This window comes from Phyllobates terribilis, unplaced genomic scaffold, assembly GCF_046119375.1.
Source record: "Phyllobates terribilis strain yellow unplaced genomic scaffold, ASM4611937v1 Scaffold_3__8_contigs__length_932513732, whole genome shotgun sequence".
In the NCBI taxonomy this organism is placed as follows: Eukaryota; Metazoa; Chordata; class Amphibia; order Anura; family Dendrobatidae; genus Phyllobates; species Phyllobates terribilis.
Genome location: NW_027362763.1, coordinates 316726694 through 316748903, shown reverse-complemented (window position 1 = coordinate 316748903; position 22210 = coordinate 316726694). Strand labels below are relative to the sequence as shown.

At 41.1% G+C, this 22210-nt stretch overlaps 1 protein-coding gene across 1 annotated transcript in view; it reads left to right on the top strand.

Moving 5' to 3' along the window:
- Positions 1-22210, top strand: part of BDH1 (3-hydroxybutyrate dehydrogenase 1) — a 27835-nt gene extending 5625 nt beyond the window's left edge. Inside the window, exons 3-7 of the mRNA XM_073675040.1 lie at positions 4077-4137; positions 10334-10441; positions 12612-12753; positions 15322-15474; positions 18901-22210. Of these exons, the coding sequence (XP_073531141.1) occupies positions 4077-4137; positions 10334-10441; positions 12612-12753; positions 15322-15474; positions 18901-19370 (934 nt within the window). The 3' untranslated portion in view covers positions 19371-22210. The remainder of the gene's footprint in view (positions 1-4076; positions 4138-10333; positions 10442-12611; positions 12754-15321; positions 15475-18900) is intronic.

The window sequence follows — 22210 nt, the reverse complement described above, 5'->3', positions numbered from 1 at the left end:
TGACTACCCAGCCTCACGGCTTGGCTGTGAGTAATATCTTCCGTCACAAAAGCCCTGTAGACTGTGTTCAGTAGAAAGTGTTTCCAGAGTGGAAAACTAATTTCCTTCACAGTCTGTATCACTTAATTCATCATTTTATTGTTGAATATGTCTTATTATTGATATTATTTCATATTTGTTTTTTCAATCGTTTGTCTATAATTTTGTTTTATAATACACCTAATGATCTATATTGTGTTGGAGTGCAAATGATCACATAAATGTCAAACCATAGACTCTCCCTGTATATACACTCATACTATTTATTTTTTTTTTAATACATAAGTTTAAAGGGAATCTGTTAGTAAGATCAACCATCCTAAGCTGTCTATATGGACTGTAGGGTTTGGTACTCACTTAGCTGTGTTAGAGGTAGGCACGGGACACTGTCTCTTTAAAATGACCAAGGCAGTTTTATTATCCTGCATAAACCGCACTTCCAGAAGTAAACAAAAGAAAGCCTTGTCCGGCACAGTGTAACAAAACAGAAAGTAAACAATCCATCCAATATGGCGGGTTCACCCGCTCATGGTTACGGTCAGTGTCTTTTTACCCTCAAACGCTCTGGAGGTCTCCACACCTCCAGCCACAGACACTGAATGAGACACTTGGTGTCCATTTTATACACACACCCTAAGGTAGGAATATGTGAGCAGCCAATCCCCCCAACTCTTATGACTGCTCGAAAAAAACGGCCCTGATACACCCTATTAACCCTCTCAGCACTATGTGTGCTGGAGCATGCTTTCCCGGTTTCACATCACTGAAGCTGCCAATCTCAATGACACATATCTCCCCTCAAGGATATGTCCGGCAGCCCTCTTACAGGGCATATAGGTCATAGGAAGGTGAATAAAATGAAACCTTGTTACAGTTATATGAAAAAGTTTGGGCACCCCTATTAATCTTAAGCTTAATGTTTTAGAAAAATTGGTGTTTTTGCAACAGCTATTTCAGTTTGATATATGTAATAACTGTTGGACTCAGTAATGTTTCTGCCTTGAAATGAGGTTTATTGTACTAACAGAAAATGTGCAATCTGCATTCTAACAAAATTTGACAGGTGCATAAGTATGGGCGCCCTTATCATTTTCTTGTTTTAAATACTCCTACCTACTTTTTACTGACTTACTAAAGCACTTTTTTTGGTTTTGTAACCTCATTGAGCTTTGAACTTCATAGCCAGGTGTATGCAATCATGAGAAAAGCTACTTAAAGTGGCCACTTGCAAGTTGTTCTCCTGTTTGAATCTCCTCTGAAGAGTGGCATCATGGGCTCCTCAAAACAACTGTCAAATGATCTGAAAACAAAGATTATTCAACATAGTTGTTCAGGGGAAGGATACAAAAAGCTGTCTCAGAGATTTAACCTGTCAGTTTCCACTGTGAGGAACATAGTAAGGAAATGGAAGAACACAGGGACAGTTCTTGTTAAGGCCAGAAGTGGCAGGCCAAGAAAAACATCACAAAGGCAGAGAAGAAGAATGGTGAGATCAGTCAAGGACAGTCCTCAGACCACCTCCAGAGAGCTGCAGCATCAACTTGCTGCAGATAGTGTCACTGTGCATCGGTCAACTATACAACGCACTTTGCACAAGGAGAAGCTGTATGGGAGAGTGATGCGAAAGAAGCTGTTTCTGCAAGCACGCCACAAACAGAGTCGGCTGAGGTATGCAAAAGCACAATTGGAGAAGCCAATTTCTTTTTGGAAGAAGGTCCTGTGGACTGATGAAACCAAGATTGAGTTGTTTGGTCATACAAAAAGGCGTTATGCATGGCGGCAAAAAAACACAGCATTCCAAGAAAAACACTTGCTACCCACAGTAAAATTTGGTGGAGGTTCCATCATGCTTTGGGGCTGTGTGGCCAATGCCGGCATCGGGAATCTTGTTAAAGTTGAGGGACGCATGGATTCCACTCAGTATCAGCAGATTCTTGACAATAATGTTCAAGAATCAGTGATAAAGTTGAAGTTACGCAGGGGATGGATCTTTCAGCAAGACAATGATCCAAAACACCGCTCCAAATCTACTCAGGCATTCATGCAGAGGAACAATTACAATGTTCTGGAATGGCCATCCCAGTCCCCAGACCTGAATATCATTGAACATCTGTGGGATCATTTGAAGAGGGCTGTCCATGCTCGGCGACCATCAAACTTAACTGAACTGGAATTGTTTTGTAAAGAGGAATGGTCAAAAATGCCTTCATCCAGGATCCAGGAAATCATTCAAAGCTACAGGAAGCGACTAGAGGCTGTTATTTTTGCAAAAGGAGGATCTACTAAATATTAATGTCACTTTTCTGGTGAGGTGCCCATACTTATGCACCTGTCAAATTTAGTTTGAATGCAGATTGCACATTTTCTGTTAGTACAATAAACCTCATTTCAAGGCAGAAACATTACTGTGTCCAACACTTATTACATATATCAAACTGAAATAGCTGTTGCAAAATCACCAATTTTTATAAAACAATAAGCTTAAGATTAATAGGGGTGCCCAAACTTTTTCATATAACTGTATTTGTGATCCAATGTTTTATTTCAAAGAGATGCATATTTTTCTTACATATAAATGAGCTGTTAAGATCTATGAGCCAGATACTGATCTGCATGAAAACCTGCCTCCAGAGTACCAGTGTGAGACATGGGACTAACACAGGAGAGTAGAACTGAACTTTGCCTCATAACATATATGTTAGTAGCTGCATCTCTCACAGCTCTGCTGTATTGCAGCCCTGTCTGCCTGTGAGGTAGAATCTGAAGCTGATAGGACCCGGCAGATGTGTGAGGTATAATCACACACAGCTCTGCAGTGAGATCAGGAGAGTAGAGAGCGGCCATCACACATCACACTGGTAACTCCCCCTTCATGTAAAATAATCTCTGGAGGCTGATTCTCATACAGATCAGTGTCCGGCCCCTAGCTCTGAACAGCTCATTTGCATATAAGAAAAACGTGGATTACTCTGGAATAAGATATCAGATCACAGATATCAAGGCATCATTTTATTCATTTTATTTAGCTTCCTATGACCAACATGCCCAAATAGACAGCTTAGGAGGGTTGATCATACTGACAGATTCCCTTTAATACAAACGAATGTCTAGGTAGCAAGTTTTCTGACAATGCGGAGTCCGAGGGGTAAAGATTGTTTGCATTATGTCCATCTGATGTACAGTTGTAAATTGGACGTGCGTGCCCTATCCTTCATGTGTGCGCTGCTTCTCCTCACTTCTGGCTTCTATTACACTGAAAGGAGGATCTGCAGTGTAAGGCTATGTTCACAACACAGTAGCGATATCTGTTTAGCACCTAAGCTAAGAAAATCTCGCAGTATATCCCCGCATAGGACAGCGACATATCATGACATATAAGCATTTAGTAGGATATGTCGCTCATAGGGCACCTTTATTAAGGAAAGTATACCCGGAGGTATATACGGTAATCTTTTCGTGCATAACTTGAAATGGAATAGCATGGTCTACTACTTTTTGTGGTATACCAAACATTACTGGCCCAACAGAGGCTAAAGTAAAACTTTATGCAGGTACTGCATAGTGTGGGGGTCTTCTTCCAATGTAGCTCCTGACATCTGCAGGGTCTTATGTATCTGCTTCTTGAACATGTCTCTCCTTCCAGGAAAAGCCACTTTATTCTAGCATGCATCACTTTCTATCATATGCTGTTATCTGCCTTTGATCAATATTTGTATGTTGTAAGTATAGGGGCACCAGGGGAGACAGCACTTTTTTGGCCCATGTGGTCTCTCCTCTGCCAGGCAATCTTAGAGTTAACCCTATCATATCATTGTACGAAACACATGCGTAATATGACTGTGTGCATTGACAAGTGAAGAAATATGACACAAAACTAAAAAAACATTTAGTACAAGAAGTGTAATAAACAAAATATGATATTGAAATTATGTGCTGCTCGCTTCCATATTTATTTATCAGGCTCCTTATTCTGTATACATTTTTAAATTAAATGTATTTGATAAGTGGAACTGTGTTTTCTTTTTTATACTTCCTAGATTTCTGCAAAACTTGTCTTCTGTTTTGCCAAATCGTTCCTATGCAAGTCAACCAGAAGGGGTATGTACTACACACATATCTATTCCCTCCATTTATATTTTCTAGATATGTGACTTGTTTCACATTCTTTTTTTTTACTTACTACATTATAGATAACTAAATTTGCCCTGATATTGAAATTATACTTTTACTATATGTACAGTAGATACAGTGCCTTGAAATGTATTCATACCCCAGTGTCACAAATCTGCAGCAAAACCCAACTCTGGCAGGAAATCAGCTGCGTCAAAAACGCAGGTTTTGCTGCGTTTTTTGTGCGTTTTTTCAGTGTGTTTTTCAGTGTCTTTTTTTCTCTTTATGCATGTCCATAAAGTTCAGTGAAAAAAAAAATCTCATTCTGGTTTTGGCATAGTGGGGGAAGTGAATTGTTCAGGAATAGTTTAGACACTGGCAATGCATTGAGTTTGTATGACACTATTTACTTTCACACTATGGGGTCTGCCATTCAGTTGCACAGGCATTGTTCAATTTCACACCTCACTGGGCCACAGGTATTGTTCAATCTCACACATAGCTCAGCTAATGTTTACGATATACACATCACTAATTTAATTAAACTCTCCTAATACAAACAACCACCTCATTGACAAGACAAGATGGTTAAATCACAAAAATAAATTACTTCCAATGGGGGAAAAACGCTGAAAAAACACTGAAAGAAGTGACATGCTCTATTTTCCAAAAACCCAACCAAGGCACAAAATACCGAACAAAAAAACAAGATGTGTGAACAGAGAATTCTGGTTTCTCATAGACTTTGCTGGTACTGCAAAACGCAGCAGAAAATTTGCATAACAATCTGCAGCAAAAAACGCTGAAAACCCAACATGTGTGAACATAGCCTAATGGAAATAATACATGGTTTTCTAAATATTTAAAAAATATAAATCTGAAATTTGTGACGTACATTTGTATTCAGAAAAAACTGATGGTACTTCCAATACAAGAAATACAGTGCTTGTGAAAGTATTTGGCCCCCTTGAACTTTTCTACCTTTTGCCACATTTCTGGCTTCAAACATAAAGATATAAAATTCTATTTTTTTGGGGAAGAATCAACAACAAGTGGGACACAATTGTGAAGTGGAACGAAATTTATTGGATATTTTAAACTTTTTTTAAAAATTAAAAACTGAAAAGTGGGGCGTGTTATATTATTCGGCCCCCTTGAGTTAATACTTTGTAGTGCCACCTTTTGCTGCGATTACAGCTGCAAGTCGCTTGGGGTATGTCTCTATCAGTTTTGCACATCGAGAGGCGGAAATTCTTGCCCATTCTACTTTGCAAAACAGCTCGAGCTCAGTGAGGTTGGATGGAGAGCGTTTGTGAACAGCAGTTTTCAGCTCTTTCCACAGATTCTCGATTGGATTCAGGTCTGGCCTTTGACTTGGCCATTCTAACACCTGGATACCTTTATTTTTGAACCATTCCATTGTAGATTTTGCTTTATGTTTGGGATCATTGTCTTGTTTGCAGATAAATCTCTGTCCCTGTCTTAGGTCTTTTGCAGACTCCAACAGGTTTTCTTCCAGAATGGTCCTGTATTTGGCTCCGTCCATCTTCCTATCAATTTTAACCATCTTCCCTGTCCCTGCTGAAGAAAAGCAGGCCCAAACCATGATGCTGCCACCACCATGTTTGACAGTGGGGATGGTGTTTTGAGGGTGATGAGCTGTGTTGCTTTTACGCCAAACATATCGTTTTGCATTGTGGCCAAAAAGTTTGATTTTGGTTTCATCTGACCAGAGCACCTTATTCCACATGTTTGGTGTGTCTCCCAGGTGGCTTGTGGCAAACTTCAAACCAGACTTTTTATGGATATCTTTGAGAAATGGCTTTCTTCTTGCCACTCTTCCATAAAGGCCAGATTTGTGCAGTGTACGACTGATTGTTGTCCTATGGACAGACTCTCCCACCTCAGCTGTAGATCTCTGCTGTTCATCCAGAGTGATCATGGGCCTTTTGGCTGCATCTCTGATCAGTCTTCTCCTTGTTCGAGATGAAAGTTTAGAGGGACCGCCGGGTCATGGTAGATTTGCAGTGGTCTGATACTTCTTCCATTTCAATATGATCGCTTGCACAGTGCTCCTTGAGATGTTTAAAACTTGGGAAATCTTTTTGTATCCAAATCCAGCTTTAAACTTCGCCACAACAGTATCTCGGACCTGTCTGGTGTGTCCTTGGTCTTCATGATGCTCTCTGCACTTGAAACAGAACCCTGAGAGTATCACAGAGCAGGTGCATTTATACGGAGACTTGATTACACACAGGTGGATTCTATTTATCATTACCAGTCATTTAGGACAACATTGGATCATTCAGAGATCCTCACTGAACTTCTGGAGTGAGTTTGCTGCACTGAAAGTAAAGGGGCCGAATAATACTGCACGCCCCACTTTTCAGTTTTTAATTTTTTTAAAAAGTTTAAAATATCCAATAAATTTCATTCCACTTCACGATTGTGTCCCACTTGTTGTTGATTCTTCCCAAGAAAATTAGAATTTTATATCTTTATGTTTGAAGCCAGAAATGTGGCGAAAGGTAGAAAAGTTCAAGGGGGCTAAATACTTTCTCAAGGTACTGTAGGTGTGAACATGTGCTTACTAGGAGCCGCTACCTCCATAAAATACTAACAATCAAAGCAGCACTCTGCAGCGCTAAGGCTATGTGCACACGATGCAGAAATGCTCAGGATTTTTTCCTGAGCGTTTCTGCATCTCTCTGGCAGGAAAAAACGCATGCGGATTGTACATGCGGTTTCCTGCCAGGGACATGCGGAAATGAAGCGGTCTTCACTTTCATTTCCGCATGCGGGTTGACAAGCGCTTCCCAAGTGATTTTAGCATCACTTGGAAAGTGCTTGTCAACTTTACACTATATAAATCCATGCAGCCGGCATGGATTTATATAGTGTGTGATGTCAAAAAATAAAAAATAAATCTATACGTTACCCTCTGATGGCCCCCGGTGTCCTGCTTCATCGGTCCCGGCTGCCGGCAGTGGAGACTGTAGGACCTTCCGACGTCAGCGTCACGTGACCCGTCACATGACTCTGACGTCAGCGAAGGTCCTTCATTCAACCGCGAAGTGCGCGGGAAGCCGGCAGGACGCAGCGCGGGCCGTCAGAAGGTGAGAATATATATATTTTTTATTTTATTCTTTTTTTTTAATGGTACCTGGGTCTGGATGAGAGTCCTCTCATCCACACCCGGGTACCATCCGCACATTAGACCGCATGAAAAGCGCATCAACATATACAGTGATGCGGATTCCATGCGGTCTAATGCAAGTCAATGGCGGCAAAAGAGCAGCGTTTCCGCAAAATTAATTGACATGCTGCGGATTTTTGACCGCAGCGTTTACGCTGCGGAAAAATCCGCATCATGGGCACAGCACATGCGGATTTCCATTGGGGAACATTGCTGCCCTTCTACCATGCGTTTTTCATGCGTTTCCGCGGCGTTTACGCAACTGCAAAAACGCCGCGGAAACGCATGAAAAACGCATCGTGTGAACTCAGCCTAAGGCTATGTGCCCACGATGCAGAAATGCTCCAGATTTTTCCTGAGCGTTTCTGCATCTCCCTGGCAGAAAAAACGCATGCGGATTGTACATGCGGATTGTACATGCGTTTTCCTACCAGGGACATGCGGAAGTGAAGCGTTTCTCACATGCATTTCTGCATGCTTGTTGACGAGCGCTTTCCAAGCGATTTTAGCATCACTTGGAAAGTGCTTGACAACTTGGTCACACTATATAAATCCATGCCACCGGAATGGATTTATATAGTGTGACCATAAAAGAATGGTAAAAAATAAATATTATACTTAACTTCTGATGGCCCCCGGTGTCCTTATCCGTTTTGTCCTGGCTTGCCGGCAGCTCTCGATAGTCTAAAAAGACCTGCCATAACGTCATTTAGTTATGGCAGGTCCTTTTAGACCATTGCGAGCTGCCGGCGAGCCAGGACTTATTGGATAAGGACACCAGGGGCCATCAGAAGGTACGTATAATGTATATTTTTTATTTTATTCTTTCTTTACAGGTACTATGGTACCCGGGTCTGGAGGAGAGTCTCCTCTTCTCCAAACATGGGTACCATCCGCACATTGAAACGCATGATATCCGCATGTGCACATGTAGTGATGCGGATGTCATGCGTTCCAATGCAAGTCAATGGCGGCGAAAGCGCCGCGATTCCGCAAAATAATTGGTAGTGCTGCGGATTTTTCCGCAATGATAATCCGCAGCTTAAATTTCCGCATCATGTGCACAGCACCAGCGGATTATCATTGGGGAACATGGCAGGCCTTCTACCAAGCATTTTTTAAGCGTTTCTGCAGCGGAATTGCCGCTGCAGAAAAGCTTAAAAACGCATAGTGGGCACACAGCTTTAGTATGCGAACATGAAATATATGACATTTGAATAGCATTACTGCACTAGAAAATAGAAATAAATGATAAATCTTAGGACATAAATTGGCCAATTCATATGTACCTGAATTGGCCAATTGCAATACCTGAAGTGGTTTTAATTGCAGTAGGATCTTACTTTTCCACACATAAGCAGACGGATGTCCCTTAGAGAGGTATTCACATTGGTAAGGTCCAGGTATTTTAAGAAACGCCTTACCGCAGCTACCAGGTACACATGAATTGGCCAATTTATGTGCTAAGATTTCTCATTTATTTCTATTTTCTAGAGCAGTAATGCTATTCAAATTTCATATATTTCATGTTCGCATACTTAGCTTTTCAGTGTGCTGCTTTGTTTTTTAGTAAATTTGTATTCAGCCCCACCTGAGTCAATACTTTGTAGGACCATCTTTTGCTGCAATTACTGCTGCAGATCTTTTGGGGTATGTCTCTACCAGCTTTGCACATCTAGAGGCTGAAAGTTTTGCCCATTCTTCTTTGCATACTAGCTCTATCTCTGAGATTGGATGCCGGCGTCTGTGAACAGCAATTTTCAAGTCTTGCCACAGATTCTCAATGGGATTTAGTTCTGCACTTTGACTGGGCCATTCCCATACATGAATATGCTTTTATCTAAATCATTCCATTGTAGCTCTGGCAATATGTTTAGGGTTTCTGTCCTGCTGGAAGGTGAACCTATGCCCCAGTCTCAAGTCTTTTGCAGCCGCTAACAGGTTTTCCTCCAGTATTGCCCTGTATTTAGCTCCATCCATCTTCACATGAACTCTAACCAGCTTCACTGTTCCTGCTGAATACAAGTATCCCCATAGCATAATGCTGCCACTAACATGTTTAACATTGGGGATGGTGTTTTCAAGGTGATGTGCGGTATTAGTTTTCCACCACACATAGCGTTTTGCTTTTAGCCCAGAAAGTTCTACTTTGGTTTCATCTGAGAGGGCACCTTCTTCCACATGCTAGCTGTGTCCCCTACATGGCTTTTTGTAAACTGCAAACAAGGCTTCTTATGGCTTTTTTTTTTAAATGGCTTTCTTCTTGCAACTGTTCCATAAAGGCCAGATTTGTGAAGTATACGACTAATTGTTGTCCCGTGGACAGTTTCTCCCACCTGAGCTGTGGATCTCTGCAGCTCCTCCAGAGTGACCATGTTTGATCCCTAATGTTCTCAAAGAAACCTCTGAGGCCTTCACAGAACAGCTATAGTTATATTGAGAATAAATTACACACAGGTGGACTCAATTTTGGATTCAATTGGTCGCTCAGTATTTTATTTAGGGGTACCAGACTAGAGGGGGCTGAAAACAAATGTACATCACAGTTTTCAGATTTATATTTTTAAAATATTTAGAAAACAATGCATCATTTCATTTACACTTCACAAATACTTGCTACTTTGTGTTGGTATATCATATAAAATCCCAATAAAATACATTTACGTTTGCGGGTGTAACATGAAAAAATGTGGAAAAGTTCACGAGGTATGAATACTTTTTCAAGGCACTGTATTACAAGTGCTCAGCCCTGTAGATGATGTTTTATATTGCAGCACTTCTGTTATTTCACCTGATTTGTAAATATCCCACACAGAAAACCATTTTTCTGCTCGTGCTCTGTTGTGTACTGCTTTGTCCTTTACTTCACTTTTTTCTTCATTTCCTTTATTTTATATTAGGTTTCCTGGCATAATGTTATATGCTCATTTGCCAGTATACAGATTATGGCTATTTCTACATACAGATGTTCTTATTTTATCTTTGCAGGCTAATAAAGCTGTGCTTGTCACAGGATGTGATTCAGGATTTGGATTTTCACTGGCTAAGCATCTTCATGGCAAAGGATTCACTGTGTTTGCAGGATGTCTGTTAAAGGTATGTTACTATATGGGTATGTTCATACCTTGCAGAAATGTCGATGACTTAAAATTTTAAGAATGCATTTAACACTCAAACATATAGGTTAAATGGATGTTTCAGATGAATTTCATATAGCGTTGCAATAGGAATATCTGTACTTTTAACCTATGCATTTTTTTACTGGAAATCCGCTGTTTGGAATAGTACAGTCAACCAATCAACTACTGTGTTCCAAACAGCATATGCATATATGGTTTTTAAGATGGATTCCAATGTTGACTGATGGCGTTGTGAGGCATCTCCCTAATGCATTTGTTGAGCATATGTTATACAAGGGGTGCACAACTTTTTTTTTTTTCCTGAGGGCAACATTGTTAGATTGAACCAACCCTATGGGCCACACTAAAACATCATAATCATCAAAACATAAATATCCACTAGGAGCTGATTCCATTTTAGGACTCCCACCTATCAGGAGGATAGAGGTCCTCTTCTCTACCATTCACAATCCAGAGGTAATTGTGGATTGTGATACCTTTCTTAATTATAGATTATGCTAGATGCTGATACATCCAAGTGTTTCCCTTCTCCATAAACTACAATGATTATGACAGCACACTTGCTTTTCCACTTCTTCATTTCATCTTCTTCATATATAGTGCACTCTGTGAACATGTCATCATCTATTAGTAGTTACCCATCCTTATGGTGCTACCTGACACCCAACTAGTCCCTAACATTGAAATTACATAAGATCAGACACTATCAGGCATGGCTATGAGCAGGTAGTTGAGGGCAGGATAGAAAGTCATAAGGGGGGCATGTGGCCCCTGTGCCCCAGGTTTTGCACCCCTGTGTAAATGCATGCCTAAGTAAGCAAAGCCTATTTAATTTAATCCTTAGATTATTTTAACTCTTGAAAAGTACTGATTCTCCTTGTGAAGATCCAGGTAGAGATCCACAAGAGGAGCCAATGTATCTGAGTTAGGTACTGGTTACCCATTTGGGATGCCATATTACTAACACTATACTAATGTGGAGCAACAACTCCAAAAAGTACTGTCTCCAGTTTGCCCGATTAACCTGAGTCATGTTGTAAAACTTGAATGAGTTGTCCATTCAATAAAGACATTTTCGACAGGCCCTGCAGCTTGCCAGATCCTAGAGGTGTGTAAAGTAGAAACTGTTAGGATTTGTCATTGCGTGACCAAAAATATACGATTTGCATAGTTGCAGTCACGTGCTGTCTAGAACACGTCTCCTCTGCCTCTTTCGTTCGCATACTAGCAGTCACGTAATGACTGCGGTAATGGCAAGTGAAGCCAAATCCTAACAGTTTGTATATTACACACTGCTAGGATTTAGCAAGCTACAGGGCTTGATAAAAATTTCTTAAGGGGCTGACATCCCCATTAAAGAATTGGACATTGACTTGCAGAGTAGCCAGTGAGGTGGAACTAGTGAGATACAAACACACAGACAACACGCAACATTGCAGGTGAGGCCTGAAGACGGTTTTATAGCTAATAAAACAAGTTGTCTTTGAAGGTGACAAGAGGCTGAATGTCGGCCAAATATGTAGTGGTTGTACCCTTAATTACCAGTTGTGTTGTGACATGTCTGAGGTCGGTCGTGTGCAACAAGTTCTTAGGTGTCGCTGTCGTCTCTGTGTGATAAGATTTACTTTACAACATGGCAGCGCCTGCTGAGGAACAAAGTCATTGTGTGAGAGATCAATATCACAGAACAGGGAGATCAAACAAGATGAACAAAAATATATTGACTTCAGTGCTAAACATGAAAATTGATGTAACACATCAAGGAATGAAAGCTTCTGGTCTAATATGCAGCAGTAATCCTGTATCTTGCTAATTCCTAGACATTTTTTAATTCTTTGCAGAGGTTCTTGGTGGTAAGATTTGTGCTTTTTTTGGGCGAGTTGAATTGGTTTTTGCTTTTCCAAAAAATTGTTTTGCTTTTCTAGCTTTAGGAGTTAATGGAAATGTCTCATAGATAAAAAATAAATGCACAGAAAATCAGGTTGTTCCCTGGATGAAATTAGATTAGTTATATTTTTATTCCAAGTTAGTAAATACCTGCAGAGGTTCTGTGCTCTAGTCCAGCGTTCATACAAAAGCCTCAGAGTAATTAGTTGGAACTAGAGCTGATATTATTGCTATCCTAGAACAAGGGAGATGCCGGCGTGAAGGAGCTGGACAACATGAAAAGTGCGAGGATGAAGACTATACAGCTGAATGTAGTGGAGCAAGAAGAAGTGGACACAGCTGTGGAATTTATAAAAGAAAGTTTGAAAGACCCAGAAAAGGGTGAGTAATAGCAAGTATACAGAACACAGCATATACTGCATCGTCTGGACTGTAAGACCTAGATGTAGATATAGAAAAGAAAATATTTCTTAAAGCCCCAATACACTTAGACTAATGTCTGCAGAACCCACTGATATCGACGGGCTCGGCCAACAGTCTAATGTCTATGGTGTCACCGTTGGACTGATGGTTAAGCGAGATGTCAATCACACATGTCCAATTTTGGACTGCCGATTGCATTGTTCTCCCTGAGATAAGCTGCCTGCCAATATGTGCTTTCTCATAGAGAACACAGGAGTGCTTGGCCAAGTGTATGAGCGTGTCGGCTGAGGTGTCTATCGGCTGCATCGTTCGGTCAGCAGCCATCTAATGTGTATGGCCAGCCTTACTAATTATAATTTCCCTGATGGTCTGAGGAAGTTACAGGGGACCTGTCTGGTCGGGTAACGCTATTAATCTGTATGTAAATCTAGATGTGGAAAACAGAGCACACAATAGAGTGATGCCCTATGGAGGGAGAGTAGGAGAGTGCTGGTTATGCTCACCTGGTGGAGTTGTGACAGGCACAACTCCTATGAAGGCATGAAGAAAACCAGCTGCTGCCCCGTGGCTGGAAGATGAATCCTCCAGGAGATATTGGATCCAGTTGGATAAACACGTAGCTGGGCTGCGCTGCTGAAGTGAATCAATTCTTCAGAGATGATGATGATGAAAAAGGCTTTTTATTCACAACGCGTTTCAACGCCGTATCGGTGTCTTTTTCAAGTGAAGAAAACACTTGAAAAAGACGCAGGTACGGCGTTGAAACGTGTTGTGAATAAAAAGCCTTTTCCTCATCATCATTTCTGAAGAATTGATTTACGCTTAATAGCGTTAGGGAGCTGCCCCGCTACTTTACTGAAAGTGCAGCACCCAGGAAAAACTCACAAAACTATATATCAGTCTGCTCAGCTCACCCAACTCTATAACATGGTGCCTGCACATTGGGCGGCATTTTCATGGTGACAGGATCTCTTTGAATCTCTGTTCTCCGGTCTGCTAATCACATTTTAGTTGTGAGGAGGAGACATATAGTAGCTGTAAGCCCAAAAAACAGATATAAGATCCCTCCGCTTTCATGTCTATAAATGTGTAATGCATATGTGGGATCTGCTCCCCTACTCATCCACCCAGGTGCACGTATTGCATAAACCCAGCAAAGGGGGTCATCATTCTTTATAACCCCCTTCACTGAGAAGGTACCTGGCGTCAGCTGATCACAGAGGGTACAATTGTTGACTGAAATTAGTGGCTACACATGCAATGCAGAGACCCCAGTATTCATCAAGTGATCATTGCTCAGAATATGTAGTTTTGTACAACTGCTTCTTGATCCTATATAATAGCATTGGCCTACTTCTGGAAAATGAAACTTTGCAAATTATGGCACACTATATTAATAACCTGAGTCTATGTATGCTTTAGCTCCTTTCCACATAAATGTGCCATTTTAGTGTCAGAATTCCAATTCTTTTTTGTTTAATTGTAAAAATACAAATCATCTGTAAAAGAAGAACGAATAAAATGGGTACATGGAGCAACATGCTGGGGTACATCTCTGCTGCCATTGCTGTGAGCTCAGAATATTTAAAGAGTAACCGTCGTTTTAATTTTTATTTCTCAGTAATGGGAAAGTTTGTCTTCATTGAATACAGATTTCACATCATAATTGAGAAATTGATGTGGACTGAACAATTCTGGCAGAGAAAGTAGCAGATTTCTATGATAAGAGAAAGTTGCTTATTCTAATGTGCACTAATGATTTGTGAAATAACAATTAATATGACGGTTATTCTTTAAATCTGCTCTCCTGCTACCATACACTGTGTCGCACAGCCAGCTGCCCCCTCTACCTTCCAATATCATTGTACCTAATAAGCAACAATCAGTATAGTATATAGATGAAAAAAATATAAACTGGAAAAAAAAGAAAGTTGATTTTAAAGGGAATCTGTCACCAGGTTTTAGCTAATCCTTCTGCGAGAAGCATGATGCAGGTGCAGAGACCCTGATTCCTCATTGATGTGTCATTTACTTGCTTTAATTTTGATACAATCCGTGTTCTCAGAATGGTGACCTCTGTATAAGCCAGCCCACACCACTGATTGATAGCTTTGTACACTGTGCATAGGCAGAAAGCTGCCAATCAGTGGTGAGGGTGGTGTTATACAGAGCTCATGTCTATGGAGGCTTACATTACTGCAGGTTTATCAGTCCTCTAGTGATAATCTCCTGCTGATGAATCAGTGATTTTATTAAAACTACAGCAAGCTGCACAGTAAGTAACACATCTCTGGTATCAGGGTCTCTGCCCCTACATTATGCTGTGTTCAGATTAGGTGTCATAAACCCGGTGATAGATTCCATGCATTTGCCACCTCCTTTAAGGAAGCTGAACTCTGGTAAATATTATTTCTTCACTCTACATAAAACATTTTAACAACTTGGTCCTTATCACCTTCGCTAGGCACCATAGATAATTGCGGAATTTACATATGTACGTCAAATATCTTATTTTCCATTGTTTAGGGTTATGGGGTGTTGTGAACAATGCTGGAATATCTACATTTGGAGAAGTGGAGTTCACTAGTATGGAGACCTACAAAGAAGTTGCTGAGGTGAATTTGTGGGGCACTGTCCGAACTACCAAAGCCTGTCTCCCTCTTATTCGCAGAGCTAAAGGTAATGTTTTTGTTTTTCCATTGCAATGTGTATTGACAAATAATGTGTTTATCTAATTACCGACTTTATTTTGTTCAAGAATTTTGTGAGACATTGTCCTCTATTAGTCTATGGCAGGGATGTCAAACCCAAACACACAGAGGGCCAAAATAAAAATCTTGGACAAAGTCGCCTGCCAGCCGGCATACAGTATAATGGGCCCCACACAGTCCTCCATACAGAATAATGGGCCCTACATAGTACTCCATACTGTATAATGGACCCCACGCAGTCCTCCATACATAATAATGGGCACTACATAGTCCTCCAAACAGTATTATGGGCACCACGTAGTCCTCCATGCAGAATAATGGCCCCACATAGTCCTCCATACAGAATAATGTCCCCACATAGTCCCCCATACAGAATAATAGACCCACTTAGTCCTCCATACAGGATAATGGTTCCACATAGTCCTTCATACAGAATAATAGGCCTCACATAGTCTTCCATAAAGAATACAGAATAATGGGCCCTACAAAGTCCTCCATACAGAATAATGGGCCCAACATAGTCCTCCATAAAGAATAATGGGCCCAACATAGTCCTCCATAAAGAATAATGGGCCCAACATAGCCCTCCATAAAGAATAATAGGCCCCACATAGTCCTCCATACAGAATAATGGGCCCAACATAGTCCTGCATAAAGAATAATGGGCCCCACATAGTCCTCCATACAGAATAATGGGCCCCACATAGTCCTCCATACAGAATAATGGGCCCAACATAGTCCTGCATAAAGAATAATGGGCCCCACATAGTCCTCCATGCAGTATAATGGGCCCAACATAGTCCTCCATACAGTATAATGGACCCCACATAGTTCTCCATACAGTATAATGGCCTCACATAGTCCTCCGTACAGAATAATGGACCCATATAGTCCTCCATACAGAATAATGGGCACTACATAGTCCTCCTTACAGTATTATGGGCACCACGTAGTCCTCCATGCAGAATAATGGACCCACATAATCCTCCATACAGTATAATGGGCCCAACATAGTCCTCCATAAAGAATAATGGGCCCCACATAGTCCTCCATAAAGTATAATGGGCCCCACATAGTCCTCCGTACAGTTTAATGGGCCCAACATAGTCCTCCATAAAGAATAATGGGCCCAACATAGTCCTCCATAAAGAATAATGGGCTCAACATAGTCCTCCATACAGAATAATGGGCCCCACATAGTCCTCCATACAGTTTAATGGGCCCAACATAGCCATCCATAAAGAATAATAGGCCCCACATAGTCCTCCATACAGAATAATGGGCCCAACATAGCCCTCCATAAAGAATAATAGGCCCCACATAGTCCTCCCTACAGAATAATGGGCCCAAGGAAAAATGGAAGTCACCAGTACTCACTGAATTGGAAATCATTGGGGAATTCAGAGCTGGAGAAGGACTTGGGAATCTTGATTGATAGCAAACTAAATTGGAGTGCCCAAAGTCAGGCTGCTGCTGTAAGGGCAAACAGGGTAATGGGATGTATCAGAAGAGGTATAGCTGCAAAGGATGAGAACATTGTTCTTCCACTGTACAAAGTACTGGTCAGACCACACTTGGAATACTGTGCTCAGTTATGGGCCCCAATATATAGAAAGGATATAAATGAGCTTGAAAAGGTACAAAGGAGGGCAACAAAATTAATAAAGGGAATGGAGGGACTGCAATACCCAGAGAGGTTGGCAAAACTAGGACTATTCAGCCTGGAAAAGAGAAGGTTGAGGGGGGACATAATAAATGTGTACAAATATGTTAGGGGACAGTATAGAGATCTTGCCCGGGATTTGTTCAAAAGGAGGGATATTACGGTAACAAGAGGGCACTCACTAAGACTGGAAGAGAAAAGGTTTCAGCACCAGCATAGGAAGGGGTTCTTTACGGTAAGAGCAGTGAGAATATGGAATTCACTGAGTGAGGAGACGGTAATGTCGGATTCACTACACCAGTTCAAGCGGGGACTGGATGCATTTCTAGATACCAGGCAGATTTCAGCATATACTTAAAAATAAAATAAAATAGTAGGTTGATACAGGGATTTATTCTGACTGCTGGTTTCAGAGTCGGGAGGGAATTTTTCCTCAGGTGAAGATTGGCCAAATCATTTGGGGTTTTTGCCCTCCTCTGGATCAACTTTAGCAACCACATAACTTACAGGTCGAACTTGATGGACGCAAGTCTTTATTCGGCTTTACTAACTATGTTACTATTTTACTATGTAACATAGTCCTGCATAAAGAATAATGGGCCCCACATAGTCCTCCATGCAGTATAATGGGCCCAACATAGTCCTCCATACAGTATAATGGGCCCCACATAGTCCTCCATACAGTATAATGGGCCCCACATAGTCCTCCATAAGAATAATGGGCCCCACATAGTCCTCCATACAGAATAATGGGCCCAACATAGTCCTCCATACAGTATAATGGGCCCCACATAGTCCTCCATACAGTATAGTGGGCCCCACATAGTCCTCCATACAGTATAGTGGGCCCCACATAGTCCTCCATACAGTATAGTGGGCCCCACATAGTCCTCCATACAGAATAATGGGCCCCACAAAGTCCTCCATACAGAATAATGGGCCCCACATAGTCCTCCATACAGTTTAATGGGCCCGACATAGTCCTCCATACAGAATAATGGGCCCTACATAGTCCTCCATACAGTATAGTGGGCCCCACATAGTCCTCCATACAGAATAATGGGCCCCACATAGTCCTCCATACAGAATAATGGGCCCCACATAGTCCTCCATACAGTATAATGAGCCCCACATAGTCCTTCTTGCAGTATTATCGGCACCACATAGTCCTCCATACAGTATTATGGGCAGCACATAGTCCTCCATACAGTATAATAGCCCCACTTAGGGGTGGTGGTTCTGGTGTCACCAGTAATGGGAAAGTCTGTCTTCACTGAATACAAATTTTACTTAGAATTGATAATTTTGTTAATGATGGATCAATTCTGGCAGAGATAAAAGCAGATTTATCTGATAAGATATATTACAAAGTTTCTTATTTTTATGTGATCTATTGATTTATGAAATAAAAATTAAAACAACAGTTATTGCTCTTTAAAGAGGTTGTCTGGAAATAATAAAAATAAGTAATATTTACTCCCTTACTGCGTTACAAAAAGAAATTGGAGATCTGTTTCAGAAAAATAGAGCTCCAACTATTATATAAATAAAAGAAAGTGATAACCACAGAAGTGATCATTTATTTTGAAGCTGTTCCCAATTAATAGTATGGGCGTCATTCTTGACTAGTCACAGTCAGTATATTCCAGAGTTCGGTAAAGCTGGTCATCATTGTAAAATAATAAGCTGAAACATTCTCTAATATGATTTCATGCCCATGTTTTATTACAGGCCGTGTAGTAAATATAAGCAGTATGTTGGGTCGCATGGCAAACCCTGCTCGTTCACCCTATTGTATCACCAAATTTGGGGTGGAAGCTTTCTCTGACTGCTTGCGTTATGAGATGCACCCCCTTGGAGTGAAAGTGAGTGTGGTTGAACCTGGGAATTTCATCGCAGCCACCAGTTTATACAGCCCTGAAAAAATAAAAGCAATTGGCGATAAGATGTGGGACGAGTTATCAGAAACCGTGAAGAATGATTATGGAAGAAAGTACTTTGACGAGAAGATCGCCAGGATGCACACCTATTGTAATAGTGGTTCAACAGACACGTCTCCGGTCATTAATGACGTCACCCACGCTCTGACTGCGGAGGCGCCATATACACGCTACAATCCCATGGATTACTACTGGTGGACCAGGATGCAGGTTATGACACACCTGCCCGGGGCAATATCTGATAAAATTTACATTCATTAGACATTATTAGTGGATTTCTAATCTATTTAGATTGGTAGGTGATCGTTCAGGAGATTCATTCTGCCATCATTAAATATCGACAGACTCCCCCATTATTAAGGACTATTTTAACTCTGCAAATATAACTTGAAATAGAGACCCTGGGCTAAGGCTGGGTGCCCACGTAGCGTTTTTCAAGCGTTTAGGCTGCGGAATTTCCGCAGCGTAAACGCTTGTGAAACGCTAGGTAATCCGCACCCCATGGTCCCCAAGGGGATTCCGCATGTTCTATGCACATGCTGCGGATTTTTCCGCAGCGTTTATGCTGCGTACAAAAATCCGCAGCATGTCATTTAATTTTGCGGAAGCGCAGCGGAATGGCCGCCATTGACTTGCATTGAGACGCATAGAATGCGCGTCTGTACATTTGACAAGCGGCTTCTATGCGTCTCTATGTGCTTATGGTACCCAGTTCTGGAGGAGAGGAGACTCTCATCCAGACCTGGGTACCATTGTACCTGTAAAAAAAAGAATAAAATAATAAATAAAGTTTATACTCACCTTTCCGAAGGCTTTTCTCTGAATGCCGGCATCGCTGAAGGACCTTCGGTGACGTCACAGTCATGTGACCGCAGGCCCTTCACCGCTCTGTCTCGCGATATGCCGGCAGCCGGGAACCAGACAGGAACGAGCGCTGCTGCACACGCCGGGGCCTCGGGGGTGAGTATAGCTTTATTTTATTTTATTTTTACGGTTCACACTGTATATCCATGCTGTTTGCATGGATTTATATAGTGTGACCTAGTTGTCAAGCACTTTCCAAGTGATGCTATCGCCTGGAAAGCGCTTGTCAATCTGCATGCGGAAACGCATGTGAATCCGCATGTGGATCCGCATGTATTCTGCAGGAAAAACGCATGCACAATCTGCATGTACAATCCACCTGCGTTTTTTTCTGCCAGGGAGATGCAGAAATGCTTCAGAAATTTTCTGCTTCATTTCTGCATCGTGGGCACATAGCCTTAGCGTCCTCTGCCTTGGCTTGGATTGGCGTCTCTCTATGTACATATGGAGTGACCTGTCAGCCGTGCATAGTTCTTTATTATGAGGAAGCCTGTTGGTGTTTTAGGGCAGCATGATTCTCCTGATACGTTCCCTTTAACAAGATAAGGAGATTAGCAGCCATTACTACCTCACATCATGTTATCTCATAACAACCAGAATGTTGCATTTTCTAAGACTCTGATCACATATGTATGAAGGGCTCTGAAGGCAGTATTACTTTCCCAACAAAATGAGGGATCGAGCAGACTGCCATGGCTTCTGTTATATTTAAAGCCAATATGCAGATATGTATAGAGCCGGTAGTACATCTGTGCCTCTTGTTTCACTCCAAAAGTTTTATCCAATAAGGGATGTCACTAGAAACTGTCTCAAATGCCAAATTACATATAGGCCTACTATAATCAGTCACTCCATATTCGCTTTATTTATTTTTTCAAGTGCCAGAAATATGATATAATTAAAACTCAGTACCTGTTCTAAGGCTAAGTTCCCACGGTGAGTTTTTGAAAAAATGCAAGTGACCTATTTTACTTAATGGGTGCAGAAATGGTGCAGAAAATCTGCAACATCAAAAACTCATCGTGTGAACGTAGCCTACAGGTAAAGAAAGAGGACAATACAGGTCAGACTTCTACATTATGCCTATTTCAATCCAACTTTTAATGGGAATTTGTCGCCGGGTTTTTGCTACCCATTCTGAGAGCAGCATAGTGTAGTAGTGTAGAGACAGAGACCCTGATTCCAGGGATGTATTGGATACTAAGCTGCATGCTATCGATTTGACGAAATCACATTTATCTGCTGCACTGGAGATGTACTAATTCTCTGAATACTGTACGCTGTGTAACCCACTCTACTGATTGGCAGCTTTTTGTGTATACTATGCATAGGCAGAAAGCTGGCAATCAGTGGTGGAGGCAGGGTTGTACTACGAAGCAGCAGGTTTACTAGTCCTCTAGTGATAATCTCCTGCTGATAAAACACTGATTTTATTAAAACTACAGCCAGCAGCCCAGTAAAGTGACCCATTGCTGAAATCAGGGTCTCTTCCTCTACATTATGCTGCTTTTAGAGTAGATAGCAAAAAACTGGTGACAGATTCCTTTTAAAACATATAATAGCAACATAAATTCCTACAATATGGTGTACGCTTAAAAGGTACCCTTGCTTAAAAAGGTACGTCGTACACCTTATCAAATGTATGGCTCATAGATTGCAATAGGTTGCATCATGGACGTGTTGCTGTATGGTCCTAAATATTCTTCATCATAGATTTAGTTCCTCATACCGTGCTCTTTATAGGACATCTACCTCATTTGTTTTTCTGTACTGTTAGAAAAAAAAACGTTAACGATTTATATTGTAAAAAAAATTAAATAAAGTGACAAGTCACGGATGGGACTCCTATAAAATCTGCATATATCCTTCCTTATTTTCTCCTTGCAGAATATGGTACTTGACTCAATTTTATCTTTCATTGGATTTAGGTTCTCATTAACATGAACTGGTGGTAGAATTTTCATAGCTCCTGCAAATACACAATACATGGCTGCTCATTGGCACAACGGATGCCATACTGATTCTTCTCTGTGGGTTTATGACAATATTTTTAATACTTGATGTTAGTACTGCTACATTTATGCATCTTATGAAGACTCTTCCAATAAGTTTCAAGAAATCTCATATTTTGTAGCACATTAATGCCTTTATTTTATCTGTACTCTGTAGATGTCTTATTAGTGATATAGGCTTTGTTACCTATATCATATTCTTATTAAAATATTTTCCCAGCCAAA